General features: G+C 33.4%; 2 protein-coding genes across 9 annotated transcripts; both read left to right on the plus strand.

Moving 5' to 3' along the window:
* The first annotated feature begins 7,299 nt into the window (after positions 1-7,299).
* LOC117928145 (DNA-directed RNA polymerase III subunit RPC9-like) lies at positions 7,300-13,139 on the plus strand. 7 transcript variants are annotated; one of them, XM_034848019.1, is made up of 5 exons: positions 7,300-7,341; positions 11,133-11,239; positions 11,375-11,492; positions 11,576-11,728; positions 12,725-13,139. In XM_034848019.1, exons 2-5 carry the CDS (start codon positions 11,232-11,234, stop codon positions 12,899-12,901), a joined length of 456 nt encoding a protein of 151 aa, XP_034703910.1. In that variant the 5' UTR covers positions 7,300-7,341; positions 11,133-11,231; the 3' UTR covers positions 12,902-13,139. The 7 variants fall into 7 exon arrangements, with proteins under 7 accessions (XP_034703910.1, XP_034703914.1, XP_034703908.1 ...); XM_034848023.1 differs by having other exon boundaries at positions 7,313-7,341; positions 11,149-11,239; XM_034848017.1 differs by having other exon boundaries at positions 7,315-7,341; positions 11,099-11,239.
* A 577-nt stretch (positions 13,140-13,716) lies between these two features.
* Positions 13,717-20,515, plus strand: LOC117928144 (nudix hydrolase 16, mitochondrial-like). Of its 2 annotated transcripts, XM_034848015.1 has the most exons (5): positions 13,717-14,170; positions 14,430-14,482; positions 16,251-16,365; positions 17,008-17,091; positions 19,844-20,515. In XM_034848015.1, the coding sequence occupies exons 2-5, from the start codon at positions 14,472-14,474 to the stop codon at positions 20,114-20,116; spliced, it is 483 nt and encodes a 160-aa protein (XP_034703906.1). In that variant the 5' UTR covers positions 13,717-14,170; positions 14,430-14,471; the 3' UTR covers positions 20,117-20,515. The 2 variants fall into 2 exon arrangements, with proteins under 2 accessions (XP_034703906.1, XP_034703905.1); XM_034848014.1 differs by lacking the exon at positions 14,430-14,482 and having other exon boundaries at positions 13,719-14,170.
* The last annotated feature ends 52 nt before the right edge of the window (positions 20,516-20,567 follow it).

Here is a 20,567-nt window from a genome sequence, read left to right on the forward strand (position 1 = left end):
CGGGGAAGAAGAGAAGCATCAGCGGCGGGGGAGGCAGCGGCGGCAGCATCAACGGCAGGACCACCAGCGACGCGGCTAGAACCGCCAGCACCACGACGGACCCCACACTGAAGAACCGTACCATCGTAGAATAGTAATGCCTTGGCTTTCTCTCACTGTCTGCCTCGTCGGACCTCTGACCATTTCTCTCGCCACCGGCTACCGTCCAGTATCAGGGGTGTGGTTGTTGGGCTTGGGGTGGTTTTTCAGAGACGAAGTGCGATATGGCTGGGTGGGCCGTCTATTTATAGAGGTCGATGAGCGTGATTTGATCCTCGCCGTCCATTCCTGGTCTTAATCTCATGATGATGCGGTGAACTTGCCTTTGAAGGAAAGTAATAGTACGAGTGAAAACGTGGTTTTTTGTTTTTTTTCTATTTTCCTTTTAATTTATTTTAATTATTATTTCTGTGGGTCTTTGAATGTTGTTGGAAATCAGGTTTCGTACTGTGGTCCGAATCAGACAGTATCACACCTACAGATCCCCATATATTCGGCCAAAACGCTACGTTTTGGAGGAAGATATACTAAACTTCTATTATTTATCCATTTTTATGCTCTTTAAATTATTATTAATTTATTAAGATAAAAATAAGTTATTTTATTGAGCTCTTAAATAAAATAAAAGGGTCGTTCCTATCTCTTGCATACCAATAATATATATGTTAAAAATAAATAATTCATTTTTATAAATATTAAAATTATTTCTTTCTTTTTTTCATTATCTTATAGTCTTATATAGTAATTATTTTAAAAAACTATTCCAAAAAATAATCTTCCAGAATGGTTTAAAAAAATTATTTTTCAATGTTTTATAGAATAAGGGTATGTTTGGAATCATAAATGTTTTTAATGTTTTAAAAATAATTTTATATATGATATTTTACTTTTATTAATTATATATGTATAATTATTTTTTTAAATAATTATAAAAAATAGTCAAAAATTTTTAATTTTTTTTTTTGTTATTAAACCTATTTTCAAAACGATTCCTAAAATGTATGCAAATGTAAAAATAATAAAATAAAATAAATAAATGGTTTTAGTGCAAAAAAGGGTCCAATAGATGAATTAGGTATGGAATTAAACGTGACAAGTTTAATAGAAGTAGAAAGAAAACATGTGAATAAGAGAATAAAAAGAAGCGAAATCCCAATAAAAGAAGTCCTAGTTGATATGATTTCCACTACTCTTCTAATTCTAGTCCACCATCATAATTTTGAATTTGTCTTCCACACATACTAAAAAAGAAATGAAATTTAACATATGGCAGAGACAAAAAAAATCTTATTAAAGTTATTTTTGTCTTTTTGACCAACATATTTTCTAAACAAATTAAATTTAGGTATAAATCAACTTCCTCTTTTTTGGTCAACTAATCAAAGAGATGTGATTAGATTTTCTACTTTAATAGCATAGAGGCATAGAGGCTATATTCATCACTTTTTCTTTTACCCATTTTAGATGTAAAAATCAAAATTACAATGAATTTTTTTTTAAAATAAAAATAAAGATGAACCCTTTAATGGGTGGCAAATGGGCTGAATGGGCGGAGGAGAGCAACACACATAAGCTGATGAAGTAGAGGAAGAGAGAAAGGGAGAGAGAGAGAGAGAGAGAGAGAGAGAGAGAGAGGAGAGGAGACTGAATTGGAAAATGAGAGAGATTCAAAGATTCTCTCAAAATCCAAGAATGCTGGTGATTGAGGAAATGAGGGAGTGTCCTGGTTCAGAGAATGGAGTCTTTTTTTTCTTCAAAGGTGGGTGGTCAGAGGGAGGGAGAGAGGGAGAGAGGGAGATGATGATGATGATGATGAATGATGGGTGCTTTGTATAGAGAGAATATATGTGGAAGTAGATAGAGATACGAATCAGAATTGGGCATCATCTGCTTTAATGTGGTACATTGTATGTGTTCTCCCTCCAGCCTCCCCCTACTTCTCACTTTCCAACACACCCTACTCCTCTGACTCTGCCCCCCCTATCTTTGACCTTTTTCACTTCTTTCTTCCATATTCTCCCCCCTCCTCCTGTCAAACTCCTATTGCTCCTTTTTTTTTTTTTTTTTTTTCACTTTTCATGTTTTTTTTCTTTGCTTTTAGAAATAATTTTTGTTTTTTCCTCTCTTATTTATAACAAATTTCAATAGCATAATGATGGATTAGAAATAAAGGTTATTAATTTCCAAAAGTTATAAAGTTGTAGGGATTTCTTAATTTTGAACATTCTTATAAAATTTATTTAATTTAAATTTAAAATATGATAAAAGTAATTTAACAAAGAATAAAATTCGAATTAGAATTTTAAGATAATAATGATGATTCTCTATTTTATATTGAATTATTTCCTTTACTGTAAAATATATATATATATATATATATATAATGGTTTTTATTCATTCCCGTTACCTTTCAAGAAGAATCTTGAAGTGAATTTAGAATTAATGACTTAATATGAGCTTATTCACAAGGTTATGCACTCTTTAAATAGGAATTCATTTTTAAAAAGATTTTGACTTTCGTATTTTGGTGGGTTTTCGAGATACTTTTGATGACCCATTTTTCTTCTAACTTCAAAATTTTATGAGTTAATTTTTCTACCATCCTAATAATTTTTTATTATTTAAATATTATGATAAATTTATTTATTATTTTGAAATTTAAATTGAAAACATACCTTATTAAAGGTAAAGAAAAAAAAAGGATTAATTAGGTAAATTTATAATTCAAAACATGTTTCTTTTTTATAACTTTTTATTGAAAATAATTTGTTTTAAATTTTACATTGTTTGTTTTTCTATTTTTTCTTAACTTATTATAAATTTTTTATTAAATGGAAAAAACATGTTGATTTTTCTTTATTTTTTAATACTTAATAAAAATAAAATATTATAAGAACAAACAACCTAATACTTAATATTATTAAGCATTAAAGTTCTATTTAGATTTAAGTAGAAAAACAAACACTACCTAAAGTTAAAAAAAATTAAGAGTTTCAAATGCTAGTAAAGGTAGTTAATGACATGTTCAATATATTTTTAGTTTAAATTTTGAAATTAAAAAAATTTAAATATTCAAATAATAAAAGGATTTATAAGGATGTTGGACAAAATTAACTTATAAAATTTTGAAGTTAAGTAAAGAAAGGAGGGGTTAGATAAGTAAGTTTCATAGGATAGGACAAAAGAGTTATTCAATTAAGAATCTAGAGCAACTTTACGAAGATTTATTAATTTTTTTAAAACAAAAATTCATTAGGATAATTTTGAGGAATATAACTACATTTATATTAAACTTTTATACAATGAAAATCTCAAAACTGTTCAAAGTTATTTAGCGTAGTATTATCCAACACTCATTTATTACCGATTAACAAATTTTTTTTTTTTCACGTGACACTTTATCATGATGATTTTGACAAATATAACCACTTCTTTATTGATATTTTGTTTTAATATATATATAATTTTTAAGAGGTTTTTCAATATTTCAATGAGTTTTAATTAATTTTAGTTTTATTGATATTTTGTGTCAAAATATCCACCAATATTTTTCGATATATCTTGATATATTCATAAAATCAGGTTATCAATATATTTTTATCAAAATCGATATTTTCATCCTTGTTCACAATCATTTGAGAGGTAAATTCGATTCTAAGGTTTTTTTTAATGTATATTTCTAGGTCCAAAAAAAAAGGCAAAGTGTTATCATCCACCAACTAGACAAACATAAGTTAAATTTCAAACCCCACTTTGGGAAGGGTAGAATCATAATAGTGAGGAAGATAGGTTTTTTATGACAATGGGAACAAAGGAAGTAGTAATTTGAATGTTGCTCAAAACCAAACTCTTTCAAGTTTTCTTAATCAAAACCAAGTACTTCTAGTGTCCTTAAACAATTTCAGTACAAAAGAGTCTGAAACCATACTTTTATTAGACCCTTCACTAGAAATAACATTTGCTAAAAATTTAGAAATGTAAAAACATCACCGATTCTTATAGAAACGGAGAATTTGAGGTCCAACATGCCTACTATGAAGGTGTACTCTAGGAAAAAAAAAACTTTTTATCATTCCACAAGTCCCAAATTTCGACTTGATATCAAGCAATGAAAATGTTAATCATGATGTTTATGCTAACAATGATTTGGATTTGCTTATTACTCTTAGGAAGGAACTCGGTCATGCACTCAACATCCAATCTCTCACTTTGTGTCATTTGAGAGACTATCCCCACAATATCGTGGTTTCACTTCCAAAATATCATTCCATGAAACGGTGGAAGGAGGCTATGAACAAGGAGATGAGAGCCTTCTAAAATAAATAAATAAATAAAAACACGGGGAATTGTACACTTATCCAAGGAGAAGAAAATAATTGGATGTAAATGGATCCACACCATTAAATCCAAAGATGATGGAACCATTAAATGGTATAAGGCAAGGTTAGTTGCTAAAGGGTACACTCAAACATTTGAAGTAGACTACTAAGATACATTTGCATCAGTAACCAAGATGAACACCATTAGGATTCTATTTTCTTTAGTAGCTATTCTAGATTGGTCATTACAACAACTTGACATAAAAAATGTATGTCTTCATGGCAATCTAGAAAAAAAAGTGTACATGGGCGTCCCACTTGGATATGTTCACAAAGCATTGATGAGCAAAGTGTGTAGACTTGGAAGGTCTCCCTATGGACTCAAATAGTCCTCATATGCATGGTCTGAGGGGTTTGCAAAATCCATGGTAAAAAGAAGGAATTGTCAAATTCAAGGTGAACACACATTGTTCATAAAGCATTCTCCCTAAGAGAAGATAACTAATATTTTTTGTCCATGTTGATGATATTATAGTTACTAGAGATGATCAATAGAAGATTATAAAACTAAAAACATACTTAGCAAATTAAATGAAATTGAAATTAAAGATTTGGGAAGGTCTACAATATTTCCTGTGTATAGAAGTTGCTTGATCTAAATAAGAGATTTTATCTCGCAACAAATATATATACAAGAAACAGGTGTGTTAGGATGTAAACCAATTAAGACTCTTGTTAAGGCAAACCAAATGCTAGGGGAGAAAATCGAAGAAGGTTCAACAAATCGAAGCACTTATCAATGAATGATGGGAAAATTGATTTATATATCACATGTATGGGCAAATATCGCTTATGCTATAAGTATAGTCAGTCAATTTATACATGTTCTACTAAAATCCCACTTAGAAGTTATATTCAAAATTACCAGATATCTAAAGGCTACCTTGGGTAAAGGAGTAATATTTCAAAGAAATGATGATTTAAGATTGGAAGCCTACACTGATGTAGATTATGCATGATTTGTAGTAGATAGAAAGTTAACAAATGGATATTATATGTTTGTAGGATGTAATCTCATCACTTGGAGAAGTAAGAAATAACCCATTGTTACTTGATCAAGTCTAAAAGTTGAGTTTAGAGTTATGACTCAAGGCATTTGCAAGCCATTATGGCTAATAATTATGCTCATTGGCCTTAAGATCAAGATAAAAGATCCTATGATATTGTATTATGACAACAAGATAGCTATTAATATAGCTCATAACCCGGTATATTATGATTGTACAAAAAATGTGGAAATTGATTGGCATTTCATCATATCTTAGACAAGCTTAGAATGCAAAATATCTTTGCACCCACTTGAGGAGAAGTGTTGGAAGATTTAAGTTTGAATATGAACCTAAATACACTCAAATTTTTCTATAATTACTCTCGTATAGTTGACTAGTATAGTTGTATATGTTACAACCATCTATATAGCTGTTAGATATATATTCATTAGATAATTCTTTAATTGATAAAAATTAGGCTATCAAATCTCTAATTAGGTTAGGAATATTAATTCCTTTTTCTCAATTCTTTTGCATTTTAAATACTCTGTACAAACTCATAATGAATAAGAAGAGAAGATTTTTTTTTCTTTACTACTTTCAACTTCTTTCCATTTTAATCAATCATTTTTATGTCGGGATTCTTCACATTTTGAGGTTTGGGATCTTAATCATTTTTTATGAGCTCAAAAGCCACTTGAAAAGCCAAAGTGTTGTTAATAACTTATTAAGATCTCATTATTGTAAGATACATATGCCTCTTCAAGGGCTACTCGTTCAATTTATACTTCTTTAGTGGGCTACTTATTAAATATGTCTCTTTAGGAGTTATTTGTTTTATTTGTGCCTCTTTGAGGGCTATTGTTAGTCATTGATCAACCATTTTTTTTTTAATTCTTCAAGAGTGTTAATTTTTCCTTGTATTCTCCTTCTTCAGAGAATTATATCCTTTAAGTTAGTAAGTCTAACACACTTCGGGACTTTGCTAGATTCATTTATTAGTTGTCATGCAAGGACATCAATTCACGTTGGAGTATTTGCAATAAAATATATGACAACATATGATCAATAAGCCTCATATTTGTATGATACAACCAAGGATGAAAATATCGGTAATCACGGATATATCGGTAACTTGATTTTATGGATATATTGGATATATCAGAGAAATATCGACAAATATTTTGAAAAAAAAATTTGTAAACAAAAAATTGATCAAAATTCATGGAAATATAAAAAAACCTTATATTAATATAATTAAAAGTATAATAGACAATTTAAAGTTGTTTTGGTGAATAATTTGATATATATAGATATATATAATACGATTTGTGATATTATACATAAGTATATTTTATCAGTTGTACTTATACACTCATTATGAAGTTTCATAAAAAACTTATTTTAGTAAATATCAATAATTTATACATATTATTATATAGCTTGAGGTTCAATTCTGACCATTGGATCATATCCAGTTTCAATTTGGACCATCAAATGCAAAAGGGTCCAAATTGAAATATCAATAAAATATTTTATTTGAGATTTAATTTCTAAAATTTTATTAAAAATATGTGATAATAACTTTTTTTATTAATATTAATTTATTTAAATAATTAAAATTATTAATAATTTGTCTTATCAAATTAATTTTAATTCATAAAATATCATCGATAAAAATCGAAATTTTAATTCATGGTAGTTATTTAATCAAAATAAAGATGGATAATTAATAATTATTTATACAGAGAGTGGAAAATTGTTCTCAAGATATGTTTCCTTCTTCTTCTTTTTTAATCTCTACTAAATCTAAAATAAAAAGGCCACCCACTTCTCTCACTCGGGCAGCAAGAAGCACTTTTCTGAAGTTGCCCTCCAGGCGAGAGAATCCCTAAAAAGGCCCTATTTTCCTCTGCCACTCTCAATCCTCCCAGGTACTAATCTAATCTTGTTATTTATTTTTATTTTTCTGCAACCCCGTTTGATTCCCAAGAAAATCCATCCCCCATTCGTTTTCCGGGAGAGTTCATCCTCGTTTGATTTCCGAGAAAATCCATGCAAAATCCCCAAGGAAAACAAGAAAGATTGCTTTTTTTTTTTTTTGCTTCCTGTGTTTTCTGGATCTGTTCTAGGGGTCGCTTTGCTTTTGTGCCATTGGATTTAAATTTCACGAACCTTAAATCCACGATTTTTGAGCCAGGCTAAAAAACACAACCTTTGCCTGCAAATCATGATCAGATTTTGTATCCTGTGCGCGGGCTGGACTGGTAGGAAATATCGGGAAATTTCCCGAAAAATCGGAAATAAAATCGGCGATACAAACCGAAAATTCGCCGATAAATTGCAGTATCCGGCGATTTTTGGAAGATTTCGCCGATTTTTCGCCTGCATCCATTTTTCGGCGATTTTTTCGCCGATTTTAACCGAAATTTGGCGAAATTTCTCCCATCAACATTTCGCCCCCCCCCTTTTCGTATCGCCGGCCACCGAAACCCGAAATTTCGGCCAAAAAATGGAAACTTTCATCCTTGGATATGAGAGAGAAGTCGGGTTGGGAAGGGTGGAGAGAGGGAGAGCAGAGCAGCAAAGAAAAACCCCTTCTTGTTTGGTTGCCGAGAAATTCTAACTTTTTTCTACAAGAGCTCCAGGTATTTCCATTCTTACTGCTTTGGTTCATTCGCTATTCGATTGAGTTTATCTCCTGATTTTTCGGTAGCGATGTTGTGGAACTTCATAAATATTCAATCCAATTTTTATTTTTTTTCTTTTTCTTTTTAATTTAGAATGTGCTAACAAAAATTTGGAATTTCAACCATCTAAAAACGAAAAAAAAATTATGCAAATTAAGTGAAGATAAGAGAAAGGTTTAGTTAGAGGAGGTTAATATCTTGAGAAATTTAAGCAATGAGTAGAGGCAAATAGGATTGAGTACAAAACTTGAGGATAAGATATCAGAGACTGGAGATAGAAGTTTGGGCTAAACTTAATCTGTCTTCTACTTTTCTACCTTCCAATTCTTGTAAAGAGTAAATTTGAACCTCTAGTGTTTGTCTTATGCTAGATTGGTTGCTTAGAAGAAAACAATGTTTGTTCATGTGTAGCGCTTTAAGATTTCTTCAAATTTTTAGGGTAAAAAATTCAAAGCAGTCCAAATATGATATGAAAATTATGGGCAACTTTGAGAAAGCATGAATTTCGAGTTGCATGTATTTTAATGTTATTTAAAATCAATGGGTTAGGTTTATTAAGTTCTAGAACAGATTTATCAAAAATGTGTGCACATCTTTATATTTGATTCCAACAAAGGATTTGAATTCGACCCCTTAAATCTGAAGCTTCTCAGTCCAAATCCAAGTTTCCAAGCCCAACCTTAATGTCTTGTGCTAAATAAAAACCAGATATGTGTTTAATGGAGTAGAAGGACCATATCACTTATAGCCACTATCATTCAATCATGATGTAGGTTGGATTTCTTGAATTGCAAGACATGAAAAAAAATCACTTGAGCCAATTTTTCACAAGCTTAATGATTAAATTGTTGTATATAAGTCTACGAATTATCTTCTTGTGATACACACATAGGTTAGACATTTTAATACACCAAAAAATATACTCTTCTGAGCTTAATGTTGGAAGATCTTTAAGAGAGTTTTCTTTTTTTCCTTTGATAAGTAAAGATGTAAGATTATAGACATGGGCCAAAGAAATAGTGCATCAAGATATGCAGGTCTTTAAGAGAGTCAGTTTTGACTGAACAATAGAGTTAGAAGTTGTTTTGCTGCATTTGAACTGCGTGGAGGTGATCACTATGATCCTGTCTCTGCTATAAAGAAAACTTAATTTAGAATAAGCTTATGAGAGGACATGAAGCTATTTTCATTTATATTTTAATGAACAATTAAGTGAACCAAAGAAAGGAGTTGATTAAAAATATAAAATTTTTGTTATACAAATTCTGTTTTATGTATTCCTATGCTTGGTTAAATATCTCCCTATTTTTTTATGTGATGTTTAATGCAATAAGAAGCTGAAAATATAAGCAATGTGCTTTGAAGTGAGGTGTGTAGATCAGTAGATTGAATGAAAATGACAAGGGAAAACTTTGGTGGCCAAGAAATTAGGGGTTTGAAGAAATATTTTTGTTGGGTGATGGTACAAAAATATGCTTCTAGGAAGATCTTTGGTTGAGAAACTCTTATTATTTTCTTAGTGCTAGTTTCTTCCTCCCCATCTATATCTTATAACTTCAATTTTTGCTGCAAGCCTGCAACTTCTTAAAGCAAGGAATTGAGGAACCTCTAATATTTGCTTTAGCCCATGTCTATTTGTCACTTGCTTTTTCTAACAGGAGAGTTTGGTCCTCATCACCCTTAGGATTGTTCTTAGGATTGAGGAACTAGCTCCTTCTTTAATGCTATCTTTGCTTCTATCAATTCAGTTCCTTTTATTCCTGTAAGTTTTATTTGGAAATCCAAAGCCTGACCAAAAGTGAAGGCCTTTGCACGAGTTGTGGAAAACAAGAATGTCAATACAAATGACTTGCTCCAACAACGAAGACCATACAAAGCATTTAACTCAGAATGGTGTATCATGTGTAGGGGGAGTGGGGAATCTATACATCATGTTGTTTTTCATATGGCAGTAGCATCAATATTATGGTGTAGATTGTTTCGATTTGTAAGGATTGATTGTGTTCAACCTAGAAGGATGGAGGAGATATTGATTATGTCCTTTAGAGGTTTTGGGGAATTGCCTACTGTCCTCTACCCTGTAACCAGGATGACTATTTATTTCAATCCTTTTATACAAAACTTGTAATATGCATAAGAGGATGGTTTTTTATTGCTATCTTTCATACTAAACTTATAATGTGCATACATAAAAAATGAAAATAAAATGTGTATCAATTCTTACACCATTCAGATCTGTTTTTGTGAAAATTAGTTTGAAAAGCTGATTTTATAACTGGCCAGTTTAAAATATGGTTTATTTTATAAGGTTTTTAAACTTTTCCAATAAGGATTGTATTTTTCTTTAAGTCCATTCAACCTCCTCCTCACCTTTCTCAGATCTGCACTCAAATATTTCTCTTTCTTGACTTCCAAGCCTTCAGAATTAACTGATTCTAGCCCCTCATCATTTTCTTTAATCTAACATTAGGAACTTTTAGTACTAGGTTCAAATTTTGGGAATCAATGTAATATATTTAGTTTGGTTGACATGTAAGTAGACCAAGTTAAACAGTAGTTTGACTTGGTTTAAAATCCACAACTTCATTTGCAAAATCTAATTTTTTTATTCCAACTGGCAAACCCTAATTTTACTCTATTCCCAATTGAAGAAGAGCTCTAGGCAATTCTCATTCTCACACTGATTCTATTGGAACTTTATGGGAATTAGATGAACTTATAATTATTTCTAGTGGTTGATTTGTTATTCAATTAAATTAATCCTGTGACATTTTTGTTGATATGTTGATCTATGAAATGTTAGATTTTTGTTCTCTCTCTCTATCTCTCTCTCTTTCTTTTTGTTTTTTTTTTGGCTATATTTTGGAAATTTTCGGACAGCTAAAAAATCTGTCATTTGATCTTGAAACTTTTAGTTGCTTTTCTGAAATAATATAGGAATATAACAAGAGTTAGCATTTTGTCTCTTCTGTGGAGTCTGACTTGTTGTTGCTTTGTTTAGAACTTCACATGTTTAAGTTTTTGTTGAAATGAAGAAGTTGATCAATACAGAAGCTGGTTCATACTTGCTTGTCAATGCTTGAGGAGCAATAATATTCGAAGCTCATTGGTTTCACCCTTGGTCTTCCCCAGTGATGAAGATGTCAGTATTCTTTAGGTTCTATATTTTCTGGTTTTGCTAGTTGGTTATTTTATAATAGTGATTTCAGCCTCCAGCAACTTTCAGGTTCATTTATTTGATGGCATGGTTATCTTACAAAGTTTGAATGTCCTGCAGAAAAAAAGCCAATGCTGGTGCACTTACCAATTTTGAAGTACTTGACTTTTTACGGTCTAGAGGTGCTGCAAAGGATCCCACTCGGGTGATTGCCCCCATAGCAGCATCTGAGTTTAAGGTTAGAAATGGTTCCTGATTTTGTTTTTATTGGATTAAATGATGTGAATCTTTGTATTTCTGATAGTCCAGATTATATTATAGGTCTATGACTATCTGGTTGAGAGTGCTGCTTGCAATCAAACAAGAGAGAGCATTAATGAGTTGTTGGATAAATGTAAAAAGTATGACCTTGCAAAGGCTGAGATCCTCAATATAATCAATATCAGGCCAGCTTCACCAGTTGAAATTGACCCGGTAAATTTTCTTGGATTGTTGCTTGTTGTGTGTTGTTGTCATTCTTGTTTTATTTATTGACTTATTTATTTTTGAACTTAAATTATTAGTTCTCTCTCCAAATGTCTTCACCTGTGAGGTAAAAGTTTATTGAACCAAGAAAGAAACCTACCCTCTCCTTTTGTTTTCCATCATTAAACGAATCAATGGAAGGAAGTGGTGGGATGTTTTAACAATTCATTTCTCTCTACCAAAGGTGTTCATGATCTGAAAATTTTTCTGTTTTCTAAAGGCAATGTATCAAGCTATGAAATCAGAATCCAGTATGTTAAAAGCTTTCAAGAAAATGTAGGGGATATAGCACACTACACTAAGCTTTCACAGCCAGTTCCTACTAAAGAAGTTCCTTAATGGAAATGATAAGGAAAGCTTTGGTAAATTTTGTCTTGTTCTTGTACCGAGCGTTTGAACCTCTCTAATCACCTTTTATAAGTTATAAAAAGGAAATGTGCTTGCATTTGTAATTCACAATCTAGTTGAATGATATAAATGTAGGTTGTGACAGCTGACTAACCCCAAGATTTCAAGCGGGAGTTGACTAAAACAGGCATTTTAATAAATAAATAAATAAATAAATAAATAAACGAGTTACAACATAACATGACAAATAAGTCCAGAACTCTTGAAACATGTTATTTTTGTCTTATTTTAAATATCGGGTTCAGTTTCTAATTGTTGATACTCCTTGTTCATCTTGCACCCTAGTTTTACTTTTTAGAATTCTCAAATTGTATGTTCTCCATTAAATTCTTGTGGGTTTTAAATTCAAATTTGTAATTGTCTTTAAGATTAAATTCTTGTAATCATCTGGAAGTGTAAATTTCTGGTCCAAGAGAGGTCTGGGCAAAGGCATTACTGTACCTTGGTACTTCGTATAAGACCAAAGATTGCATTGTAGCTAGAGAATATCCTTGCTTTTCATTTGCAAACTTGTTTAATATTTTATGTTGTAATTAGATTATAGAGGAAAGCGAGAAGCGGATGGGAGAAGGGATTGAAGACCTGATAGAGATGGTGACAACAGTGCTGCCACCTCCCCCTACCCAAATGAACACCGGAGAGGAGGTTGTTGCTGGTGATGAAGAAATTGCCGATGGGGAGCAAACGGCAACGGCAATGGCAACGGAAAACTAAGGGAGGGCTTTAGGGTGATGACTAAATCCATGTTTGTTATAGTTCTTTTTTTGGCTTAGTTTCTGTAGTGAAGAGGGCCATATGAGGAGTAGAGTATGATACATAACAGTACTACCATTTTAGGTTTCGATATGCTATCTATTTTATCACTTGCTTAGCTCTAAGTGAAGTCGAGCACAATGTATAATTAACTGTTATTGTTATTTAAATTATTATTAAATTAAATTAAAATTGATTATTACTGCCTCATAGATAATAAAGGAAAAACAAGTCCGACATGGAGCTTGTAGCATGCCTACTCTGTGATCTACGGCCGCCCTTGCTTCGAGGCTCGAGCTGCTCGGAAAAGCTTTGGGACTGGCATTCCTTTTATTTTGTGGTCTCATTGGAAATCATATAAAGACAATTTCTATGGGATATAGCTATTAGTGCAAGTATTTTATGATTAAAAAGTAATTGCTTCTTGTGCAAATCGTGTATTATATCAAAGTTAGGAAATGTTGCTTCTTATAGAAGTTTTATTTTGGCTTATATAAGAGTTCTTTCATGTTTAGTAGAACCGTTTCAATATCGATATTGCCCTTTAAAGTAAATTGTGACTCTGGCTTAAGTTTCAACTCTTCCCAAACAAGGCCTTTTTTGTGGACAAAGCAATTAAAAGAAAATTTTGAAAGAAATGGTAAGTTGACAAATTAGAAATTTCTGGGCTTAGGCCCATAAGGCTAGGTTGGGCCAGACTCAGAGGCCCATTACCCCATGGAACTCGTCATCACCTATGTTGGGAAAAGGTAGAAACGGAATGAATTTCTGATCGGACGGATGGGGCTGCTTCAGCAGGTACCCTCGGAGGATCAGGACCCTTCCGTGCAAAAAGTAGCAAACTCCGGTTGACTTCTTAAAATGCGGCGTCGAGACTTTGACCTTTGACCTAGTCTCACCGTTCGATCCGCTACTTTCTCTCTCTAGCTCTCGCAATCCTCCTTTCCACATTTGAGTTTCATTCTCTCTCTATCTCTCTCTTTCGAACAGAGTGAAACCCTATCAGCCATTGGATCATGCTCTGAAGGGCTCATCACAACCGCAGCACTCATCAACAATGGTGGAATTATCCAGCGGAATCATCTGCATAACCGCGACATCAATGGCCAATCACCACCTGGGTTCATAGTGAATAAAAACCTTTTCTCTAATACTGAGCATGTCTGGTTTGGTTGCCCGTACAGGTCGTCATCAGCAGCGCTACGAAGCCGGCTGTCGCCTTATTGCCGGGTAATCAAATTCCCCCCACTGTACTCTTTTATTTATTTTTATGTCTTATGATTTGTTGCTGTCATTGTTGATGGTGATGTATATGTTTGTAAGGTCATTTTCATGGGAGCCACCTACTTATTTATTTATTTTCAATTTTTATCTTTCATTTTTTTATAACTTAATTTGAATAACCTTTGACTTGTTGGTGGGTAAGTGGGTATGTGTCATTTTTGTTAATGGAAGTAAGAATTGGCGTTTTTGTTGGTTTTAATTGTAGGGTTTTGATGGAGTTGGTAGATTAAGCCAGAATATACTGCAAATGCCCGAAAAGTATGTATTCTTGATAATGTATTACAAATGTGTGTATATGGTGTATGTCAAACTGGGTAAGGATCCAAACGAGGGGATTGAATTTGGGTGTGTGGTGGGATCTTTTTTTTTTTTTTTCCCTTTGAATCACCAATTATGTTGTTGGATTTAGTTTGAAATGATTTATCTGAATTCTGAATACATTTTTGGGTGGAGTTTGGATGGTGGGGGTGCATTTACTTAAAGGGAGGATGATCTTGGTTGGGACTGCTTTACTAGTACTTTGATGTACTATGCTACTCTTTACCATGCCTTCATTAATACAGTGGAATGAAAATTTTAAAGGGACTTTCTTTGGGGAGTTTTGGAACATGATTTAAGTATCATCTTTTGAATTTTTAAAAATGGTTTTGCTTGCTTAATGGGGTGGAAGGTTTGGGAATTTTAAGCATTGAAAATGTTTTGAGGAAGAGGCCAATTGTTGTGAACAAAGCTTTTCATGTGGAATAGTAAGAGGATATGAGTAGCCATAGGTGGTGGGTTGTGATTTGAGGTTGGTCCCACAATGACTTGTAGAATAGGATTGTAAAAGTGTAGGCAGATTTCCAATTCCGGTTATTTCTAAAGTAGATCATGGAAAGATTTTTATTTATTTATTTATTTGTGTGTGAGGGTGGGGATATGTTGGGGAAACAGTTCCAGTTTCTTAACATTTTAGTAGACAAGGGTGTTTTAATGGTAACACTGTGATTTATTCTAACCTTTATGAAACTTAATATTCAAACAAAGTATTGATGCATGTTAAAAGAAATACTAGGTGTATCAAAAGCAAATGATGAAGATTTAATCCCTGGTGGTTCTAACCTATGTCCACATGGTAAATAATGAGTTTGATTAGATAACATGATTTTGGGTCATCAGTCTCTCTTATACACTTGGGCTTGGCAAGATGGCTGGATTATAGTAGGCAATTTCTCTTCTGGTAGCCAAGTGCTAGTCCAGGCACCCAGTTTATCATTGCCCAGATTCCTAGGTGACTCGATATGACACATATCTTTATGTTATTCCTGCTTTTAATCCTCAACATGATTTTGATTTATAATTTGAATAGGAACAGGATTTGTTTTGATGACATTAAGAAGTGAGAACAAGGCACTGCATATGGGGGTGAAGATATTGTAGAGGGGTACATCACTGTTAGATTGGCCTTTTATTTGGGGAGGGGAGACTCAGCTTATGGAATTATTTTCGTTGGCACTGTGTTGTGAAAAGAACAGTTTGTGCTAGTTAATGGCCTTTTATTTGGGAGGGGAGACTCAGCTTATGGAATTATTTTCTTTGGGCACTGTGTGATGTGAAAAGAATAGTTTGTGCAAGTTAATTTCAACTACAGGTGAGTGAGGCCCACTAGATAGTTATGCAATTTTAGAGTTGCTGGATGCTTACTGCCACATCTCAACAAAGTTTATATCAATTTTTGGTTTCCTCTTACATAACAATCAAGTGGTGAATAATTTAGCCAACGATGAAACTGATTTCGATCAAGTTCTATTAGCAATTTCCTCTGTAGTGCCATTTTTCTCCTCCCATATGGATGAGTAGAACCCAGCGGATTGGTTTATTGGCCTCTTTCTGTATATGGTAGCTTGTTTTATTTATGAACAATGTTTAAAGAACTTTGCATAATCTTACTCTTAGTCTTTGGTGTCAGATCAAAAATTTTTGAACATTTGTGTGATGCTACTCTCCAATCTAGTTTCCAGAAGTTAACTCATGAGAATTTTGACAGGTGCATTCCATTTAAGCATAGAAATCCTGATGAGGGAAGCAATGAAAATTCTGAGAAGGTTGTTGAAGTGCTTATGATCAATTCACCCAGTGGTCCAGGTCTCTTGTTTCCAAAGGTACGCAGTTATGAGAATTATCTTTTCGATATATTGTCTAAGGAATGATGTTTTTGCTTGTTTATTTGATCAACTGCACTACAAGTAATTGTGATTTGCTATTTTCTATGTATACACACAAGCAAAAACATTTATCATTTGGTGTTGTGAAATCTTAAAAATGGATTCCAAATACATCTGAAATCATATTATATTGGATATGAGATTTTCATATGTGGCAAGTTGGTTTAATATCTTGATTCCTAGATTTGTAAACACCAAGGCTAAGCAGTGCATAATTTGCCACTCATCTGCCTTCCATGTCTTTGATACATGTATTTAAGGCTTTGTTAGGGTTGTAGATAAGTTTGAGTTTTTTATTCTTACAGTTCTTACTTTGAATCTATATGGTTTAAAATTAAAAAAATAATAATAATAATAAAATAAAATAATAATAATAATAATAATAATAATAAAAACAAACTTACTTTAGGCTAGCTGGTGAAACCGATGCTTGGTGCTATAATTTTAGTCATTTACGGTTCACTGCAGTTCTGTCACCTGGAGAATACATGCATATTAAATTTCATTCTGGTGATAATTGAATCTTAGTCATTTTTTAATATTGAATAAATGTTATAACTGATTGTTAAACTGTTATAGGGAGGCTGGGAGAATGATGAAACTGTTGAGGAGGCAGCAATAAGGGAAGCTATTGAAGAAGCTGGAGTCCGGGGGGTTCTGATGGTATTTAATTTTCCCATTTGATTTTAAAGTCTGTTTGGTTCCATAAAAAAGAACCTTTAGTTTTCTCTCTCCTTTATTTATTTATTTTTTTCGTAGAAAAGCTTATTGAGTTCTTGGGATATGATAACTATCTCTCTTAAATTATCTAATTGTTTCTGAAGGTTTTTTAAATTTTAGGGGCTGAAATTAATCCTGTCTAATCAAATTATCATCCATTGCATCTTTAACATGCTAGTTTTTAGTATTTGTCTTCTGTATTTGACTATTGCTGCCATTGGATATGACTTCTGATGCCCTTATGTGCAAAGTTCTATTTCAGTGAATTGTCTTGTATTAACTATGCATTTTCCTTCCCATGATAGTCACCATTAAATCCATATATGATCTCTTAGTACAATTAGTAGTCATCTTTGCATTGTCTGTAAGTGTAGGTTACCTTAGTACCTTAGTAAGGAAAATGCATACAACATCAGGTCACTATGTGATCCTAATCAATAATATCTTAAAACTTGTTATGGATAATCAGGTCATTACATGCTTTGAGATGTTGAAAAACGTGAGAGGGAGGAGAAAAAAAAGGAAACAAAAAGAAGGACAGGTTTAGATCAGAAGCAAATGTGGAGGATAGAACTATTAATATGATGGAAGAGTAGGAAATTTATTTATTAGATTGAAAATGCTAGATGAATTCTTAAATTGACTGGTTTCAATTTAACAATTAAAAGATGTGGCAGGTTTTGTGTGCTCAGAAGAAAGTCAGATAGGTGGTCGCACTTGCTATAGATGGGGTCATATGGAATGGGAGGAACTATATGATTTTTATGGTGAAAGTGTTGGCAGAGTTGGCCTTCAGCATTCAAAAATTTAGAGAGTTCTTTTGGTTGTTTAGCTGACTGGATGACTGTAGTATACTCTTGCTTTGTACCTGTGCAGTTGACATGGTCCTTGACCCCTCCCCTCCTAAAGATAAAGTCAAGGTTAATTTTGATTAGACCTCTTTTGGAAACTCTGGCCAATTAAGTATTGTAGGCATTGGAGGGACCCTGGAGGTACCATCATCCCACATTCTCCAAACCTGAAGGTTATGGCTTTGCAATTGAAACAGATTTAATCAGCCCTGGGACATCTGTGTGAGGCCTCCTCTAAGGGTTTGGATGGGGGTCATGGTTAATTCCTGGATGAGGAGGGGAAACCTTAGGTCATTGAGATATTGCTAACTTTTGACAGATTTGGGGCTTGTGTCACTCCCTAACTTGTTCCAAGTAAATTGGTTAGCCAGAGAAAATAAACTTGAAGCAAATTCATTGGCTAAAAGGGAGAGCCCAAAGTTGAATGAACTCTATTGAACATTTTATTCCTTTTGCATTTCAATAAGTTTTGTGCTCTTTCATATTACTTTTCCATTTACCATAAGGGAGGGAGGGAGGGAGGATGCACTATCTTTTTTGCCTTGGTCTTTTTAAGGAAGAAGGATTTTTTCTTCCTCTTGTATTTCAAATATATTTTTCCATCGGCCGTAGCAAGGGAGGGAGTCATGCATAGCTTTGTTGCATGGAGATGAACTTTCAACATGGATAAAAGAACTGAAAATGCTAATGAAATCTATGGGAATAAGCAATGTGCAAAGTTGAATGAACTCTATTGAACATTTTATTCCTTTTGCATTTCAGTAAGTTTTGTGCTCTTTCATATTACTTTTCCATTTACCATAAGGGAGGGAGGGAGGGAGGATGCACTATCTTTTTTGCCTTGGTCTTTTTAAGGAAGAAGGATTTTTTCTTCCTCTTGTATTTCAAATATATTTTTCCATTGGCCGTAGCAAGGGAGGGAGTCATGATAGCTTTGTTGCATGGAGATGAACTTTCAACATGGATAAAAGAAGACTGAAAATGCTAATGAAATCTATGGGAATAAGCAATGTGCAAGCTATAAATCATACCAGTGGCAGTTGCAATGAAACATCTGGGCTTTTGGAGCTGGAGCTTCAGGATTAGATTCATAGGCATTGTTTCTGGTGAAGCACATAATCTCAGTTTTCCTATGCCCGGTCTAACAGGATTTCACATTTTTCAATTACAATTTTAATGATTACTATTATTATTACTATTCAGAAAAGAAGATTGGTCTATGTCATTACTCTTATTGTTGTCATTATCATTGTCATTGTTATTATTTAGGTGGTAAAGGGAAACAGGGTAAGGATGAGAGATCTTTGAGAACTAAAAGAGAAGCAAGCAACTAGCATAAAAGGAAAAAAAAAAAAAAAAACGCCACTAGAAACCCCTGGCTGATTTAAGGAAGAAAATTGCTGAAGTTTAACCATTTTGGTAGTTATTATGATATTATTGTCTTTTTCTCTCTTTGGGTACTCTCTGGCATCTGTGAATCCAAAAACTAGACGGGTTTGCTTGATCAAACCGTTCCGTGCAAGGCTGTTAACACCAGGTTCAAGTGTATGGATCCAGCCGAAACAGATGTTGGCAATCATGGGGCTTAAGAAAAATGGGAAAATGATTGCTTTAGGATCTTGAGGTTTTGGCCACTTGAATATGCCAAATTTGTCCTAAAAATACTTTCCTCCCTCTTCTGCTATTCCTTTGAACGATCTTTCTTTCCTCAACTATATTCCTCCTATCTATTCAAATTCTTTATAATGTGAGACTTATGCTGTAACATATCTGTTTGTTCGTGCTTTACTCGGTTACTTGGACCTGAGTGGGACTAACCCCTGTTTCTGTCGCGACTTTTTCAGGAATTCCTTGGGCATTACCATTTCAAGAGTAAAACCCTCCAAGATGAGTTTAGCCCAGAAGGATCATGTAAAGCTGCAATGTTTGCCTTGTTCGTGAAGGAGGAGATGGAGTCATGGCCAGAGCAGAACACCCGAAGGAGAAGTTGGTTAACCATACCTGAAGCATATGAGAACTGCCGGCATCCATGGATGAGAGAGGCTTTGAAAGATGGCTTTTCCAAGTGGCATGAAAACAAGATAAGCACAGGGGAGGCTTTCCCAGATCAAGATTGATATGTCAAGTGTCCACAAGCAAGACCCATGAAAAAAGGTCATGAGTGGGAGCAAGCATCCGCCCAAACAATTTTCTGGGGGCAATTTTTTTTCTTTTCCATTTTTTTTGTCATTTTTAATACCTTGTGGACAGTAACGACGATATTGCTGTTACAGATGCTTGCTCTCGATCACGCATAGTTTCTATTTCTTCTAGCTGTTTTGTGTATGTTTTCTAGGATTTTCAAAATGCTGGCATCCTCCCACCATTGGTTGGGTGTCGACTGATGGGATCACTTTCTGATTTCTCATTGCCTCGAGCCTCAAAGCCAAGGCATAGTTGGAAAGGTTGGAAATTTTGTTGAACCTTTTGGGGAGTCAAATTTGTTATGGAACTCCATTTTCCCAGGTGCAGAGTAATGATGCTATCCTTCATGATTTGTACGTATTATTAATTTAATTGACGCGACGC

Source organism: Vitis riparia, chromosome 13 (assembly GCF_004353265.1).
Source record: "Vitis riparia cultivar Riparia Gloire de Montpellier isolate 1030 chromosome 13, EGFV_Vit.rip_1.0, whole genome shotgun sequence".
Classification (NCBI taxonomy): Eukaryota; Viridiplantae; Streptophyta; class Magnoliopsida; order Vitales; family Vitaceae; genus Vitis; species Vitis riparia.